This window comes from Tubulanus polymorphus, chromosome 5 (genome assembly GCF_964204645.1).
Source record: "Tubulanus polymorphus chromosome 5, tnTubPoly1.2, whole genome shotgun sequence".
Lineage (NCBI taxonomy): Eukaryota > Metazoa > Nemertea > Palaeonemertea > Tubulaniformes > Tubulanidae > Tubulanus > Tubulanus polymorphus.
This window is the reverse complement of record NC_134029.1, coordinates 196,836-214,079: the sequence shown is the minus strand read 5'-3', so window position 1 is coordinate 214,079 and position 17,244 is coordinate 196,836. Positions and strand designations below refer to the sequence as shown.

Here is a 17,244-nt window from a genome sequence, read left to right as displayed (position 1 = left end):
CTGGGGGAGGAGAGTCAATAGGACAGGAAATATCATTAACTCAAGGCTATAGAATTATATTCTAAAATATGTCGTCTTTATTTCATAGCAAAATCAATTCAGAAAATACAAAAATCAGTATAAATTATTCGCAGTTATTAATAAATAATAGAATAATGTAATAATTAATTGGGGGTAATTAGTTAAACACATTATTGTTATAGGTCTAGTGACAATGACACAGCTGTGTGGTGAACCAGACATTACCTACAATAACTACACTCACTGAATAAATGCTCTACAATTAGCACTAACTAAACCCTCCACTTCACAACTGTTAAAAGGCCACTAATTATTAAAACTACTAATTAACTATGACAAATTAATAATAATAATAGGATATACAAGGTGTCTGTGTGGAGACAGTATTAAATTTATCATGTGTCAAACAAACTAAGATTAAAGAGAAATAAATGTAAATGGAATGTAAGATAATGGGACCAGCCATTGAGAGAGAGAGAGAGATTACTATAGAACTATAGACTAACTGCTCCAGGCACTGTCTACACTGTATAAACCCTAAACCTGCTTACATAATTATAAATATACCTATAAAACATTTGGCTTTTATTAAAATTCAGTTGAAATATAAACTATAAACACTAGTGGATGGAAGACCAGGTTAGTTATTCTCATATGGTTTTGTAGGTTCAGTCGACATTCTGCAAAATATAAAACATTTATCGTTTAGATAATAAAAACACAATGAGTTCGTGTAGTAAAAATCATATAAAAATCCCTGCACACTAAGAATAAAAAGAATGAAATGTTTCCTTGAACTAGTTGTCGATTTCAAAGTTTCGACTAAATCTTAATAGTCATCTTTACGACTACTGTATTCATTGAGCTAGTGTAGTTTATTCAACATTAACTACCACTAACTCATAGATACATTCAGACTCTCTTCATTCTCAGCGCGACAGTTTTGATTATCATTCAGTTAATTGTCACTAGAGGTCAGCACGAGATGGACAGAATAATTAACCTGTTAGAATCTATTGAATTTCCGACCGGAGTCAAATCTGATTTCCTCCCGACAGTAGCCACGGCGACCGGTGCTGAATTATTCGTTTGTAGAAACGTGAACGAAGTATCGTCATCCAATCTGTGTGTGTGAATTATTAGAATGATTACTACGTTTATTAGATGATTAGAGTAAATATCAGTGAGGAGACTTACGCGAGTGGAATGAATGAATTCGAGCCGTTATTGTTTGAATGATTATCATCAGTTTGAATCACTGTTTCTTTCTCTAATACTGGAATCACGACCGTATTCAAACAATCGTTCTGTATATCAAATAAACAAACAAACAATAAATAGTTTGTATTAGGGATCATTCATTTATTACGTACGCATTAGGGGGAGGGGGAGGGGTCAGTGCAATTGTGTACTGTAATACTTAATGTATATGAAAAAGTCAAATTTCTAATCATTACATAATAAATGAATGATCCCTAATGAATATTTCACCCGGTACACCGGAGATGAGAATCAAGCTAAAATGAATTTCTTTCCAAATGGGTTTAGAATGAATTCAGCCCGACCTTAGAGCTCAGTTTATCGAGTATCCTCGGGCGTACTCTTTTATGACCTCCGAAGTCTCCGTCCGAAATCTCCCAATTGGCTCCACACAAATCCGAATCACACGACCTTGACAGAAAGGAGATTTCCGAGACGTGACCAATAAAAGAGTATGATTGGAGGCGAACGGATTATCCGATCTGATAAAAGAGTTCGCGCCCGGTGTCTGCAGTCGGATGGAGTTAATACACACCTGTTCTACATCAAACTCACGACAACAAGCCGCGTTTAACTCTTGTTTTAGAAGTGTTATGTGTCTCCGATGTGTTTCTAATTCGTCTTCGATTCCGCGGAATTTAGAGAACAATTGCTGCTGCGCATCGACGAATGACGTCACTAGATTCTGACACAATAGAACCTCCGGACCAACTCTTGAGATATCGGCTGGTAACAGATCACCGTCTAACAGCTTCTTTATTGTCATTGTGTCTTTATCGGAAACTCTCTTAGATACTGCTAGCTTCCTCTTAACCTGAAACACAAATATCACAATCACGATTCAAACTATCAATTGTCGGGGATGGAGAGCTCAGAGTGGAACTACAGAAAGAAACTCTGTCACTGTCCCGGATTCAAACTATCAATTGTTGGGGTTGGAGAGCTCAGAGTGGAACTACAGAAAGAAACTCTGTCACTGTCCCGGATTCAAACTATCAATTGTCGGGGGTGGAGAGCTCAGAGTGGAACTACAGAAAGAAACTCTGTCACTGTCAGAATTCAAACTATCAATTGTCGGGGGTGGAGTGCTCAGGGTGGAACTACAGAAAGAAACTCTGTCACTGTCAGGATTCAAACTATCAATCGTCGGGGGTGGAGAGCTCAGGGTGGAACTACAGAAAGAAACTCTGTCACTGTCAGGATTCAAACTATCAATATTGTTTGGGGTGGAGAGCTCAGAGTGGAACTACAGAAAGAAACTCTGTCACTGTCAGGATTCAAACTATCAATTGTCGGGGATGGAGAGCTCAGGGTGGAACTACAGAAAGAAACTCTGTCACTGTCAGAATTCAAACTATCAATTGTGGGGGGTGGAGAGCTCAGGGTGGAACTACAGAAAGAAACTCTGTCACTGTCAGAATTAAAACTATCAATTGTGGGGGGTGGAGAGCTCAGAGTGGAACTACAGAAAGAAACTCTGTCACTGTCAGAATTCAAACTATCAATTGTTGGGGGTGGAGAGCTCAGAGTGGAACTACAGAAAGAAACTCTGTCACTGTCAGAATTCAAACTATCAATTGTCGGGGGTGGAGAGCTCAGGGTGGAACTACAGAAAGAAACTCTGTCACTGTCAGGATTCAAACTATCAATCGTCGGGGGTGGAGAGCTCAGGGTGGAACTACAGAAAGAAACTCTGTCACTGTCAGGATTCAAACTATCAATATTGTTTGGGGTGGAGAGCTCAGAGTGGAACTACAGAAAGAAACTCTGTCACTGTCAGGATTCAAACTATCAATCGTCGGGGGTGGAGAGCTCAGGGTGGAACTACAGAAAGAAACTCTGTCACTGTCAGGATTCAAACTATCAATCGTCGGGGGTGGAGAGCTCAGGGTGGAACTACAGAAAGAAACTCTGTCACTGTCAGGATTCAAACTATCAATCGTCCGGGGTGGAGAGCTCAGAGTGGAACTACAGAAAGAAACTCTGTCACTGTCAGGATTCAAACTATCAATCGTCCGGGAAGGAGAGCTCAGAGTGGAACTACAGAAAGAAACTCTGTCACTGTCAGGATTCAAACTATCAATCGTCCGGGGTGGAGAGCTCAGAGTGGAACTACAGAAAGAAACTCTGTCACTGTCAGGATTCAAACTATCAATCGTCCGGGGTGGAGAGCTCAGAGTGGAACTACAGAAAGAAACTCTGTCACTGTCAGGATTCAAACTATCAATTGTCGGGGCTGGAGAGCTCAGAGTGGAACTACAGAAAGAAACTCTGTCACTGTCAGGATTCAAACTATCAATTGTCGGGGATGGAGAGCTCAGGGTGGAACTACAGAAAGAAACTCTGTCACTGTCAGAATTCAAACTATCAATTGTGGGGGGTGGAGAGCTCAGGGTGGAACTACAGAAAGAAACTCTGTCACTGTCAGAATTAAAACTATCAATTGTGGGGGGTGGAGAGCTCAGAGTGGAACTACAGAAAGAAACTCTGTCACTGTCAGAATTCAAACTATCAATTGTTGGGGGTGGAGAGCTCAGAGTGGAACTACAGAAAGAAACTCTGTCACTGTCAGAATTCAAACTATCAATTGTCGGGGGTGGAGAGCTCAGGGTGGAACTACAGAAAGAAACTCTGTCACTGTCAGGATTCAAACTATCAATCGTCGGGGGTGGAGAGCTCAGGGTGGAACTACAGAAAGAAACTCTGTCACTGTCAGGATTCAAACTATCAATATTGTTTGGGGTGGAGAGCTCAGAGTGGAACTACAGAAAGAAACTCTGTCACTGTCAGGATTCAAACTATCAATCGTCGGGGGTGGAGAGCTCAGGGTGGAACTACAGAAAGAAACTCTGTCACTGTCAGGATTCAAACTATCAATTGTCGGGGGTGGAGAGCTCAGGGTGGAACTACAGAAAGAAACTCTGTCACTGTCAGGATTCAAACTATCAATCGTCCGGGGTGGAGAGCTCAGAGTGGAACTACAGAAAGAAACTCTGTCACTGTCAGGATTCAAACTATCAATCGTCCGGGAAGGAGAGCTCAGAGTGGAACTACAGAAAGAAACTCTGTCACTGTCAGGATTCAAACTATCAATCGTCCGGGGTGGAGAGCTCAGAGTGGAACTACAGAAAGAAACTCTGTCACTGTCAGGATTCAAACTATCAATTGTCGGGGGTGGAGAGCTCAGAGTGGAACTACAGATAGAAACTCTGTCACTGTCAGGATTCAAACTATCAATTGTCGGGGCTGGAGAGTTGAAAGAACCACAAACCTTCTCTAAAACCGATTCAACATTTTTCATATATTGTGTTAATATATCTCTATCTTTAGAAGTCGTTCTCAAAGCATTTTCAGCATCTTTTATATTGTGCAATAATAGTTTATTATCTTCCTGGAAATGTGTCGATTGTTTATTGAGTTGACGAATCACTTGTTCTTTACGTTTCAATTCAATTCGTGCCTCTGATAATCCCTGAAATAATAATCAAATAAAACATGATTAACGGTATACAATCACAGTTTGTTAACGGTTCAACAGTTCCGGATTCAGTTCCACAACTGTTTAGGATTTGACTGAGCGTGACCTGTATCCTAGCCTTTGTGATGCATGGCATCCAGTCAAGGCCACTTCGATATCTAGGGTGTGAGGCACCAGGACAGATATCAAGGGTGTGAGGCACCAGGACAGATATCTAGGGTGTGAGGCACCAGGACAGATATCAAGGGTGTGAGGCACCAGGACAGGTATCTAGGGGGTGGGGCACCAGGACAGGTATCTAGGGGGTGGGGCACCAGGACAGCTGGAGGTCAGCGAGCGATATTTACCTGCATAGCATCAGTTAAAGCTGTATTTCTCCTCGAATCATCGTCTGTCATGACGTCCAGTTTATCAGACATTTCTTGTATTTGTTTATTTTGTTCACTCAGTATTTCCTGCGCGATTTGCTCTCGTTTCAAAGTCGCGTTCAATTCTAAACAAACTTGTTCAAATCTCTCCATTTCAACGAGTTTATCAGCCTACATTTCAAATACAATCAACATTCAATAACAATTCATTAACTAGTTGGGGGGGAGTCAGGGGGGGGGGAGTGAGACCGCTTCTTTCTCCCTTCCATAAAAGATAATGACATCAAATAGTTTACAAGTGACTGGATCTATACTAGACTCAATGTTCAAAAGATCCAATCACTTGATGGACATATTTTCTAGAAGTGTCTGTGGATCAAATCACTAGTTAACAATTTGATGATGTCATAGGGTGATTTATGGAGACAGACATGTTTAATGGTAAGATCTATAGATGAAATCAGTAGCAGATAAATGAATGATGATATGTATAGATATGGAGGCAGTACCTGTGATTTAAGCGCTGATAACTCCGATTCTAACACCTGCGCTCTCTGAGATGTTGACGTTAATTGTTCGTTGAGTATTTGTAAAGAATTAACAGTAGTTTTTAAATCTCTCCGTTCTATTTCTGCTGTGTGTAGAGCTTGTGTTAAATCTAACAACTGAGTCTGAAGTGTCTTCATCAAATCCTGAAACATCATCATTATAAATAAAACACGAGAATCAAATACTCTATTTCAATTCATAATCAGGGAAAATACCCTGATATTTCCCTGACCCTTGATCAAAGATTTTGCAATCAAATTATAAGATAATCTCAATGTGGGTTGTTTCTTATCAAGAGTTTCTTTTTGTCACTTCTCACCAGCGAGAACAAGACACAAAAACTTCAAATTCCCCGATTGATTTATAAGATATTCTCAGCGGGGGCTGTTTCCTATCAAAGGGTTCCTTGTGCCACTCAGCAAGGACAACAAGACACCAAAATACAAATTCCCTGTTTTTCAAGAAACCATTCCGAATTTCCTGTTTTTTCTGATCTGTAAGAACTATCCACACCGAGTCATTACAATTCACGGTATCTAAATTAATAAATTCGACAGCTTTACAAGAATTACGGTTAAAATCCATAACTAAGGTACACAGTGACCTCAATAATACGAAATTCGGTCTCATCACAGTTTCAAAATTTATCCACATTTCAATAATGTGAAGCCATTAAAATAATGCTATTAAAACATTTGTGTCAATAATTAATGTATTCTGGTGTGGGCAGGTAGGTAATTACATTCACTCTACTGATAACCTAGCAGAGTATTGAATATATTAAATGATTTAGAACAATTACATCGTCGACATTGATTACGGTAATCCGTGTCTAGTTTAGAGATGAATCCCGGTTTTACGGAATCTCGTCTGATGATGGTTTAATGTCATCCCACATTTCGATTAATATAAAACCGTTATAATTGGACAAAATTTCGAATGATGTCGATGCAATATTCATAATAGACAATGATTAGATAAGTAGTTATCAAGCTGATACCGCGATGCCTAATGACCTGAACCATTCACAATTAGTTCAGGATCTCGATGCCAACCAGAATAGTAGAAAGTAGGGGAGGCAATAACTTACAGTTGAAGTAGTAAGATGTATTTTCTCATCCGGCGCTCGTTGTTTAAGGGTATAATTCAATCCGACTCGTAGGTTTTTAATCAGTGAATGTTTCTCGTGGAAACCAGCCGTTGAATCTTGAACCGATTGTTCAAAGAACGTCGGTAATTTATCCATTAATTTACGGAATGAATTCCTAGCGGCGTTTACGACCAGTTTAGGATCGGTTTCACCTCCTAAAAAACAAACAAATATATCATTATTACACCACAGTTCAACAGCTGTAAGACAGAATTATCAATAGAGTAACTCAGAGTAAACTCTTACAACTGTGGAACTGGATCCTGAGTTCACAGTTAACTCTAACTCACAACTGTGGAACTGGATCCTGAGTTCACAGTTAACTCTAACTCACAACTGTGGAACTGTATCTTGAGTTCAGAGTTAACTCTTGACTCACAACTGTGGAACTGGATCCTGAGTTCAGAGTAAACTCTTGACTCACAACCGTGGAACTGGATGCTGAGTTCAGAGTTAACTCTTAACTCACAACTGTGGAACTGGATCCTGAGTTCACAGTTAACTCTAACTCACAACTGTGGAACTGTATCTTGAGTTCAGAGTTAACTCTTGACTCACAACTGTGGAACTGGATCCTGAGTTCAGAGTAAACTCTTGACTCACAACCGTGGAACTGGATGCTGAGTTCAGAGTTAACTCTTAACTCACAACTGTGGAACTGGATCCCGAGTTCAGAGTTAACTCTAACTCACAACTGTAGAACTGGGTCCCGAGTTCAGAGTTAACTCACAAAATCAGACTCTATTGGGTCAAATATTTGGAAATGAACCAAATAATTTCTAATTCAGTCTAAAGGAGGAACTCGATCGGAGGATTTTGATTCTTACCATCTTTACGAACGGTATTAACGAGATCCTGAAGTTCATTCGTTGAATTCATCAGTGTTTGTAACAACTGTGGACTGGATAACCATTCTAATACTGTATCATAACCAGCTCTACTCTGTGACGATTTCCCTTCACCGCCAACTCCCACTCCTGCAAATCAATGAAATTACTTTACAAATAAAAGTACGCGAGATAATATAATCACAGCGTCGAGGAGGGAGGAGGGGGGCTGCAGTGTGAAGGGAGGGAGGAGGAGGGCTGCAGTGTCAAGGGAGGGAGGAGGGGGGCTGCAGTGTCAAGGGAGGGAGTGGGCTGCTGCAGTGTCAAGCGAGGTGGGCTGTTGTTCATGAAATATGTTCACTAAATAGTGCCGCCGATTAGAATTGGTCAATTACATAAAATCCTAAATTAAGCATGAAAGAACATTCAACATTTTAATTATATCCCATATAGTCATCTTCAGGAATACATATCAACCTATACCGGGTGGAACGTTGAATAAACTACAGCTAGCTCTAGAAAACATTTCTGACTTCTTATTATGGGGTTTTACATCATTATTACAACACTGGATTAAAGAGTGTTTCATCATTGGTAAAATTGGTCAACTATTTCTGACCCCACTGGATTCCGAGGTAATCTATCATGACCACTGATCCCCCTTAGACCCCTATCCATTCAATAAATGATCCTCTTACAAAACTATTTTCTTTTACCTTTCAATTTGATGTGTGTTTTATTCGATGAACCGCTGACGATGTTGATAGAATTGAATCCTGTTGTCATATCGTAAGAAGTGAATAATCTCGTCGTGTTGTTGCTGAAGTAAATGAGTCTATTTGCGGCTAGGACAGCGATCACCGCTCGACGGAATCTCAATATCGCGCTGTATTTACTGCGACCTATCGCGCGGTGAAACGGCAGTATCAGATCACCCTCGGTATCCAGCGACGCCGATATGGTATCCGTTAATACTCTCGCTTGATACTTCAATAATTCACCCTGCGATACTTGACCTTGTAGGAACTGACATTGAGCGGTTAGTGCGTTATATCGCTGGTAGAGGGGGTAAAATGCACCGATTATCAGCGCGGTAACCGATAATAATCCAGATTTCTGTTCGTGATTATCATTGAGTAATTGGCGTAGTTTTGAGCACTCTGATTCTAAAGCTTGTTGAACTGAACCGGTTTGTTTCATTCTCTCCCACGCTTCATCAGCCATCGTTTGACTCTTCTACAAATACATTAATCATCAATCATTACTGATCCCTCTACATCCACTTCCACAGTTGTGAGTTGAAGGAGGTGAGAGAGGTGAGGGAGGTGTTATACCTTCTGTCTGGTATGTATATCGGTCAGTAACTGTGTATAATGATCCTCTGGGAGGTGAGGGAGGTGAGAGGTGAGGGAGGTGAGAGGTGAGGGAGGTGAGAGGTGAGGGATGGAGGTGTTATACCTTCTGTCTGGTATGTATATCCGTCAGTAACTGTGTATAATGATCCTCTGGGAGGTGAGGGAGGTGAGAGGTGAGGGAGGTGTTATACCTTCTGTCTGGTATGTATATCGGTCAGTAACTGTGTATAATGATCCTCTGGGAGGTGAGGGAGGTGAGAGGTGAGGGAGGTGAGAGGTGAGGGAGGTGAGAGGTGAGGGAGGTGAGAGGTGAGGGAGGTGTTATACCTTCTGTCTGGTATGTATATCGGTCAGTAACTGTGTATAATGATCCTCTGGGAGGTGAGGGAGGTGAGAGGTGAGGGAGGTGAGAGGTGAGGGAGTTGAGAGAGGTGAGGGAGGTGAGAGGTGAGGGAGGTGTTATACCTTCTGTCTGGTATGTATATCGGTCAGTAACTGTGTATAATGATCCTCTGGGAGGTGAGGGAGGTGAGAGGTGAGGGAGGGAGGTGTTATACCTTCTGTCTGGTATGTATATCGGTCAGTAACTGTGTATAATGATCCTCTGGGAGGTGAGGGAGGTGAGAGGTGAGGGAGGTGAGAGGTGAGGGAGGTGAGAGGTGAGGGAGGTGAGAGGTGAGGGAGGTGAGAGGTGAGGGAGGGAGGTGTTATACCTTCTGTCTGGTATGTATATCGGTCAGTAACTGTGTATAATGATCCTCTAATTCAGTTTTCTGTTTCTGCCAACAATTTTCTCTCTCTTTCGACAGTGATTCAAGTTTATTAATTTGACTCTCGTGACTCAGTTGCATCTGATCTAATAAACTTTCCTTCGTTTCCACGACCGTTTCTAGGTGTTTACTCTGTTAAAAACACACATGCCACAGTTAGTTTCACTACATGCCGCAGTAAGTTTCACAAAAACCGATGTTAATTAATTACAGTTCAACTCACACCTTGATTAATTCAAACAATAATCAAATATAATTTCCTGATCTTAAACTCGCACTGATTTAATTTTCCCGGGGTCACAGTTCGAGGTGAGGATTATCGTCTACCGTTATTTCAAAATTTAAAACACGCACCTTTTCCTCGTAACGACCGAGACTGTTGACTAGAACAGATATCTGTTCGTGAACCATGTTAGAAACATCGGACCACGTGAAACCATCGACTTGAGTCGTTCTGACATCCGGTACTCGAGTCCCTGCTAACAATCTCTGATAGATCGAATGTAAACTGTTCATTTTATCCTGAAATCACAAACACAAATAAAATCACTTCATTATTCAGAGTTATTCAATGAAAATGTGATTAAAACGATGACGAATTCATGAAATTCTGAATGATTTTCTCGAGATGAATCCTGTATTTACCTGATCTTCTTTCTTCTTTTTCTTTTCTAATTTATCCATCTGAAAATCGAACAAATGATAATAATTCACATTCAGAGTTTAGTGGCTGCAGTTGCTCAAAAAGTTGGTCAAAATTATAACTGGCGGATAGTTGACATAGTGACCATTAACAGTTCATTGTAACTGCCGTATTTATCCGCTGGTTTAACACACAGTAGTATATAGTACCTGATTAGTAAGCTCTTCAACTCGTAATCTATCTCTACTCAGATTCACGTGTTTATCTTGTAGTTCAGTTTTAGTCGATGTTAAACCGCTCTGTAATTCACTGCATTCAATTCTCAACCGACTCAATTCTTTACACGACTGACTGTAAGCGTGTTGTGTTTCCTCCAGTGATTTATCCTTCGTCCAAATCATATCTTTATAAGAATCGCATTCTTTACCCAACGTTTCGCAATGGGTTTTCATTTTGGATAACTGAAAATATTCGAATTCAAATTTCAAATATTATAACCGACGAACATATGAGACAACAATCGCGACTGTTTGGAATAATTACCTCTTCAGAAGTCATGTTTAATTTGCGTTTATAATCGAGTAAAGTATGACGTAGATTCTCCAGCACGACAGACGGACTTACTGTACGTGATTTCTTTACTGATTCTACAATTAACAAAACAAAATAACAACATGTTAAACAGTAAAACACAGTTCTACAGTTCAGGACCCGGTTCCATAGTTATGGATCCAGTTCCACAGTTCACAACTCAGTTCCACAGTCCACAACTCAGTTCCACAGTCCACAACTCAGTTCCACAGTCCACAACTCAGTTCCACAGTCCACAACTCAGTTCCACAGTTCACAACTCAGTTCCACAGTTAAAGACTCAGTTCCACAGTTAAAGACTCAGTTCCACAGTTAAAGACTCAGTTCCACAGTCTACAACTCAGTTCCACAGTCCACAACTCAGTTCCACAGTTCACAACTCAGTTCCACAGTCCACAACTCAGTTCCACAGTTCACAACTCAGTTCCACAGTTCACAACTCAGTTCCACAGTTAAAGACTCAGTTCCACAGTTAAAGACTCAGTTCCACAGTCCACAACTCAGTTCCACAGTCTACAACTCAGTTCCACAGTCCACAACTCAGTTCCACAGTTCACAACTCAGTTCCACAGTCCACAACTCAGTTCCACAGTCCACAACTCAGTTCCACAGTTCACAACTCAGTTCCACAGTTAAAGACTCAGTTCCACAGTTAAAGACTCAGTTCCACAGTCCACAACTCAGTTCCACAGTCTACAACTCAGTTCCACAGTCCACAACTCAGTTCCACAGTCCACAACTCAGTTCCACAGTCCACAACTCAGTTCCACAGTCCACAACTCAGTTCCACAGTTCACAACTCAGTTCCACAGTTCTACTTGATCCAGTTTTAACTATTCACGGTAAAGTTTAAGTCAAAACCAATCAATGATCGACGAATTGTATTTTTCTTACTTGATTCTAAGTTGAAATTGTCGAGTAATAATTCTAATTCTCTCATGTTTCCACCGTAAGTTTCTTCCAGATGAACTTGACGTTTCTTTGCCTGAAAATAACCATACACACATTTTATTAGGATCAGTCAGTTCACCTCGAGGGGATCAGTCAGTTCACCTCGAGGGGATCAGTCAGTTCACCTCGAGGGGATCAGTCAGTTCACCTCGAGGGGATCAGTCAGTTCACCTCGAGGGGATCAGTCAGTTCACCTCGAGGGGATCAGTCAGTTCACCTCGAGGGGATCAGTCAGTTCACCCCGAGGGGATCAGTCAGTTCACCCCGAGGGGATCAGTCAGTTCACCTCGAGGGGATCAGTCAGTTCACCTCGAGGGGATCAGTCAGTTCACCTCGAGGGGATCAGTCAGTTCACCTCGAGGGGATCAGTCAGTTCACCTCGAGGGGATCAGTCAGTTCACCTCGAGGGGATCAGTCAGTTCACCTCGAGGGGATCAGTCAGTTCACCTCGAGGGGATCAGTCAGTTCACCTCGAGGGGATCAGTCAGTTCACCTCGAGGGGATCAGTCAGTTCACCTCGAGGGGATCAGTCAGTTCACCTCGAGGGGATCAGTCAGTTCACCTCGAGGGGATCAGTCAGTTCAGACCAAGGGGATCAGTTAGTTCACCCCGAGGGGATCAGTAAGTTCACCTCGAGGGGATCAGTTCAGTTCACCTCGAGGGAATATCAGTTTACAATCTCAGTTCAATTTACCTTTGATAATTCTTTCTTTAATTCGTCAAAGTTTTTCTCATGAAGTTCCAATTGTTTCGATAAATTTGTAATGATTGATTTTTTCTCGTCCAATTGTTTAGTGAGTAATTGTTTCACAGATTCGTGTTCTCGTTCCAAACTACAATAAATACATTAATCCTTCCGTTTACAAACACCGGATTCACGGGGAGCGTAGGGGAGGGTTAGAATACACTTATAGAGGGCAGCACTTACACGCTGAGTTTCCCGGTCGCCGTTTGACATTGTTTATGTTCGTTAGCGTAAGCTTCCTCTAAATCCCTAACAACAACAACAACAATTAGCGGCGATAAGCAACAATTACAACCATGAAAACCATCGTCAAGCATTAATAAGCAGTTTAAACTAAAATCATGGTTCTAACGAATGATTCGGCGGTGAACCCTGTAAAACCGGGTTCACTAGTTCAGAACCGTGTGTTAATAGTGATTCTACTATAAGCTGTTCGTGTCATGTGTAAAAAGTTGATGAAATGTTTTTAAAATGTTTTACCTCAGTTGTTTTTCGACGGTGTCCGCGTTATTTACCGTTTGCGTACGAGCCGTTTTCTCCGAGTTTAAAGCGCCCTCTAGGTCTCGAACTCGTAACTACAAACACATGACGGAGAGAATGAACGATAATCCGATCGCGATGAGTTTAAAATATTCACTCGTCAACGGCAACCGACAACAAACCTGAATAATTTCCGAGTTGAATTTAGTTTCTAGATGAGCTGCTCGTTCGGCTTCTACTGATTCCTCTAAACCTCTTACTCTTTGTTGAGCCGCCTACAAACACAAACACAAACATTAATCAATAAATGACAGATGTATAATTCACAGTGTGTGATGATCACAATGATTAATACCTCTGTATCCTGTTTAATACGTAATTCTCGATCTCGAGAAAATTCCAGTTCATTAACCTGACGTCTTATCGTATCGCTATGGATACGTATTTCATCTTGTAATTGTTGTATTTTTTCTTTATACTCCGTTAAATTGCTACGAATAGAATTTAGAAGAGAATTTTACAAATATCTGCAGTTTCTGTGGAATGAAGGAGAGAGGTCAGTCAGTATGCGGAATGAAGGAGAGAGGTCAGTGAGTATGTGGAATGAAGGAGGAGAGAGGTCAGTCAGTATGTGGAATGAAGGAGAGAGGTCAGTCAGTATGCGGAATGAAGGAGAGAGGTCAGTCAGTATGTGGAATGAAGGAGAGAGGTCAGTCAGTATGTGGAATGAAGGAGAGAGGTCAGTGAGTATGCGGAATGAAGGAGAGAGGTCAGTCAGTATGCGGAATGAAGGAGAGAGGTCAGTCAGTATGTGGAATGAAGGAGAGAGGTCAGTCAGTATGTGGAATGAAGGAGGAGAGAGGTCAGTCAGTATGCGGAATGAAGGAGAGAGGTCAGTGAGTATGTGGAATGAAGGAGGAGAGAGGTCAGTCAGTATGTGGAATGAAGGAGGAGAGAGGTCAGTCAGTATGTGGAATGAAGGAGGAGAGAGGTCAGTGAGTATGTGGAATGAAGGAGGAGAGAGGTCAGTCAGTATGTGGAATGAAGGAGGAGAGAGGTCAGTCAGTATGTGGAATGAAGGAGGAGAGAGGTCAGTCAGTATACCTACCTCTCATGTGACTGCATCACAGTTTCAAGTCTCTCTCTTTCAGCTCTTACGACTTCAACCTCCGTTTTCAACGTTTCTATTTCTTTATCCTTCAACAAAATGACAACGCAAAAATACAATCGAATTTCGCTATATCTCGATTGTCATTATCTTCATGAGTTCTCGTAACGAGATTTACCTTTTCTAGACATTTATTATTGAGTTTTTCAGTTTGATGTTTAGCCTCGTGTAAACTCTGACCCCATTGCTGTTTTAAATCTTCCATTCTGTTCTCATTCGATCTCAACTGACCTGCAATTCAAATATACAATTATCTCCCGCTATTTCACACTTACCGCAACAATAACCATATTCGATATTTACTTTTCAATTGTTCTATTTCATTGACTAGAACCGATTGTTGTTGGTTGCTATCGGTGAGGGTGTTATGTTTTTCCCGTTTGACGACTGTTAGTTCATACGCTAGGTTCTGATTTTCAGCCATTTGTTGCTCGAGTTGACATCGAAGAGACGTAACCTGAGTTTGCATCGTAACCATCTACAAAACAATACAAACATCCATCCTTTAAATAGTGTCGACAAACTCCATGTTTTATACAGTCAGGGTGGCGCCTGATTTTTCCCCGTGATCACACAAAATACCCACAGAGTGAATCAGAGAAATTCCTAGGTTTAAAATGATACAGTTGAATCAAATACTGATAAAGAAATACGTGGTCAACAGTGTTATCAAAATTCAGTTTTTGATTCCGATCCCTGGTTGATATTCTACAGTTTAAACGTGTTCTGATATTTTACCTCATCGTTAACCTTCGTTCCATCCTCTAATCTTTCACGTTCAACTGTGTTCAATTTTCTGCGAAGCTGAAGAACAATTTCTGAAAATCCAAAAAAAAAGGATCAACATTTTACAAAATGTTTTATAAATTTCAACCAAAACATGGAAGTAACATAAATCCTTCTAGTTTCACTAGTAGATGTAAAACCAAAAACAAGACCACTTCATTTTTACCTTGTTCATTTTTGTAAGCGTCCTGAAGTTGTTTCATTTGACCTTTCACCGACCTCAATTCGCTTTTACTTTTGAAATTCTCTTCCAGATTCAGAGACATCGCGAGTCGCGCCCCTTGAGCTAAAACGGACGGATCCGGTTCGTGAAACGCTGAATCTTTCATCGGACTACCGAGTACGGGTTCCTCACGACCTCCGAGGACCGGTACCTCGCGACCTAACTCACGCTCGGCGCTACGTAATTCAGATTCATCACCTCGACTTGGACTCAAACTTCGAGTCAATATTTTATCTAATTCCATCTGTAAAATTATGAAAATAGAAAATATTTCATTCCACGGACCAAGTTAAGAACTGAGAGGAATATTCGTCCACTTACCAAATCAATATTTTGAGTTTGTTCAGATTCGGCTGATTTTTGAACGGTTTGTTTAGTTTGAATTCGACCGGTAGATGACGGACGTTGGTTTGTCTTCACGCCGGTAGATGGCGCTCTGTTTCTACCGGTACTCGTTGATCGGCCAGCTCGCGATGACTGCTGCTGCTGCTGAGTGATGTTAGTTTTACTCCCCGATGGCGCTGCTGTTCTAGCACCCCCCGTCTTACCAGACATCTGTAAAACAACAATAAACAACCTGCAGTCGACTGTGGTAATTCAAGATCCACCAGGTGGCGCTAATGTATTTTCTTCTGCGATCCAGTTAAGGTTTCCCAACATAATTTGTTGTGTACAATATGAAAACCCTTTAAGATGAATGAGTTTATCTTCAAATGTTGAATTAGTTTATGTCTTTTTTATGGGAAGCTTAAAATGAAGATGAATATGGATCGAAAACTGTTACCTTTGAATGAGGAGGATTTCTTACGAATGACATTGAAATATCTCTCTCTCTCTTCTCTACTAGTCTTTACTGAGTGAACTATAAATACAGAGAGATGTTTCCTGTGTCACAAATCAACTCACACTGGATGATGGACTAGTCTTTATTTCACTTATAAACAAATCAATTAACAAGACTAAATGAATTAATCAGACTAATTATGGTTAGTAATTACAGTGATTACTCATCAGACTGTATTAAATTGAACAGACAGTTAGCGTTAGGTCTACTCCTCTCGGATTCACAAACAAACTGTCTCTAATTATAGTAGAAAGTTCGATAGATGAGTAAAGACTAGTCATCACAACCAAAACAAATCTCGCACGACACACAGTGAATTTTTCTTTAACTTAAGTCCTTGCCCACCAACAGGAGCAGGCCCTGGACACTGGACAGGAGCCAGGGCAGTCAGTTTTGTTTGAATTTCGATATTTCTCACTGGGGGTCAAAAAAGAGCTTTTTTTGCGTCCAGGCCCCTGTGACACCCAGATACCAGTACGAGAGTATTCTACATTCTGCACACGAGCAATTATTGTTTTTATAATAAAATGTCAACGATTTTTCTGCATAAATAATTCAAATACACACAATTCATTTAACTACTGACTAAACATAATAAACACAGACTACCTACTACACGACAACAAAATGATTCGAGATAAATCAAAGAATTTGAACCACATTTCAAACTATTAAAACTTTCAAACATCGCTCGTTAAACACACGATTAAAAAACATTAATCATAATTAGCCTTTGATGTAAAAAATCTCTTACTTTAGCGGAGTGAAAGCTATGAATGTTGAAATAACGACGCATGTGTGAACTTGTTTGTTTATACCGCCATCTTTAACCGTTGACCTTGACCCCCTGTGTAACGGCTCTCCGTAAATATTAAACAGAATATAAAATTTTTAAATTAGGAATACGTAAATAAGCTCTCAAACTACATAAATATAATGGCTGCTAATCTTTTTATTGATGAAAATGAGTTCTTGAAGGACATACCGATTGTGGTACGGATGAGTCCGGTTCGTATTCCGATCTAGAAATCCACA

General features: G+C 40.7%; 1 protein-coding gene across 1 annotated transcript; it reads right to left on the bottom strand.

Moving 5' to 3' along the window:
• Positions 1 to 79: 79 nt before the first annotated feature.
• LOC141905710 (coiled-coil domain-containing protein 171-like) lies at positions 80 to 17,047 on the bottom strand. The gene is made up of 29 exons (XM_074794687.1): positions 16,964 to 17,047; positions 16,150 to 16,227; positions 15,687 to 15,920; positions 15,309 to 15,609; positions 15,095 to 15,174; positions 14,660 to 14,834; positions 14,475 to 14,587; positions 14,297 to 14,385; positions 13,544 to 13,679; positions 13,371 to 13,463; positions 13,189 to 13,283; positions 12,892 to 12,957; positions 12,658 to 12,796; positions 11,907 to 11,997; positions 10,965 to 11,068; positions 10,631 to 10,882; positions 10,424 to 10,462; positions 10,133 to 10,300; positions 9,722 to 9,910; positions 8,370 to 8,889; positions 7,654 to 7,803; positions 6,767 to 6,981; positions 5,637 to 5,819; positions 5,107 to 5,298; positions 4,553 to 4,753; positions 1,817 to 2,095; positions 1,219 to 1,328; positions 1,025 to 1,144; positions 80 to 701 (listed from the first exon to the last, which is right to left on the bottom strand). The coding sequence occupies exons 2-29, from the start codon at positions 16,180 to 16,182 to the stop codon at positions 662 to 664; spliced, it is 4,407 nt and encodes a 1,468-aa protein (XP_074650788.1). The 5' UTR covers positions 16,183 to 16,227; positions 16,964 to 17,047; the 3' UTR covers positions 80 to 661.
• Between the last annotated feature and the right edge of the window lie 197 nt (positions 17,048 to 17,244).

Bases quoted from the DNA above. Each gene is read 5' to 3' on its own strand.
- LOC141905710 (XM_074794687.1), bottom strand. From the start codon at position 16,182: ATGTCATTCGTAAGAAATCCTCCTCATTCAAAG. The intron at 15,175-15,308 runs GTAAAAATGAAG...TTGGATTTTCAG, and splicing joins CGCTTACAAAAATGAACAAG to AAATTGTTCTTCAGCTTCGC. The intron at 5,299-5,636 runs GTACTGCCTCCA...TTTGAAATGTAG, and splicing joins TATCAGCGCTTAAATCACAG to GCTGATAAACTCGTTGAAAT.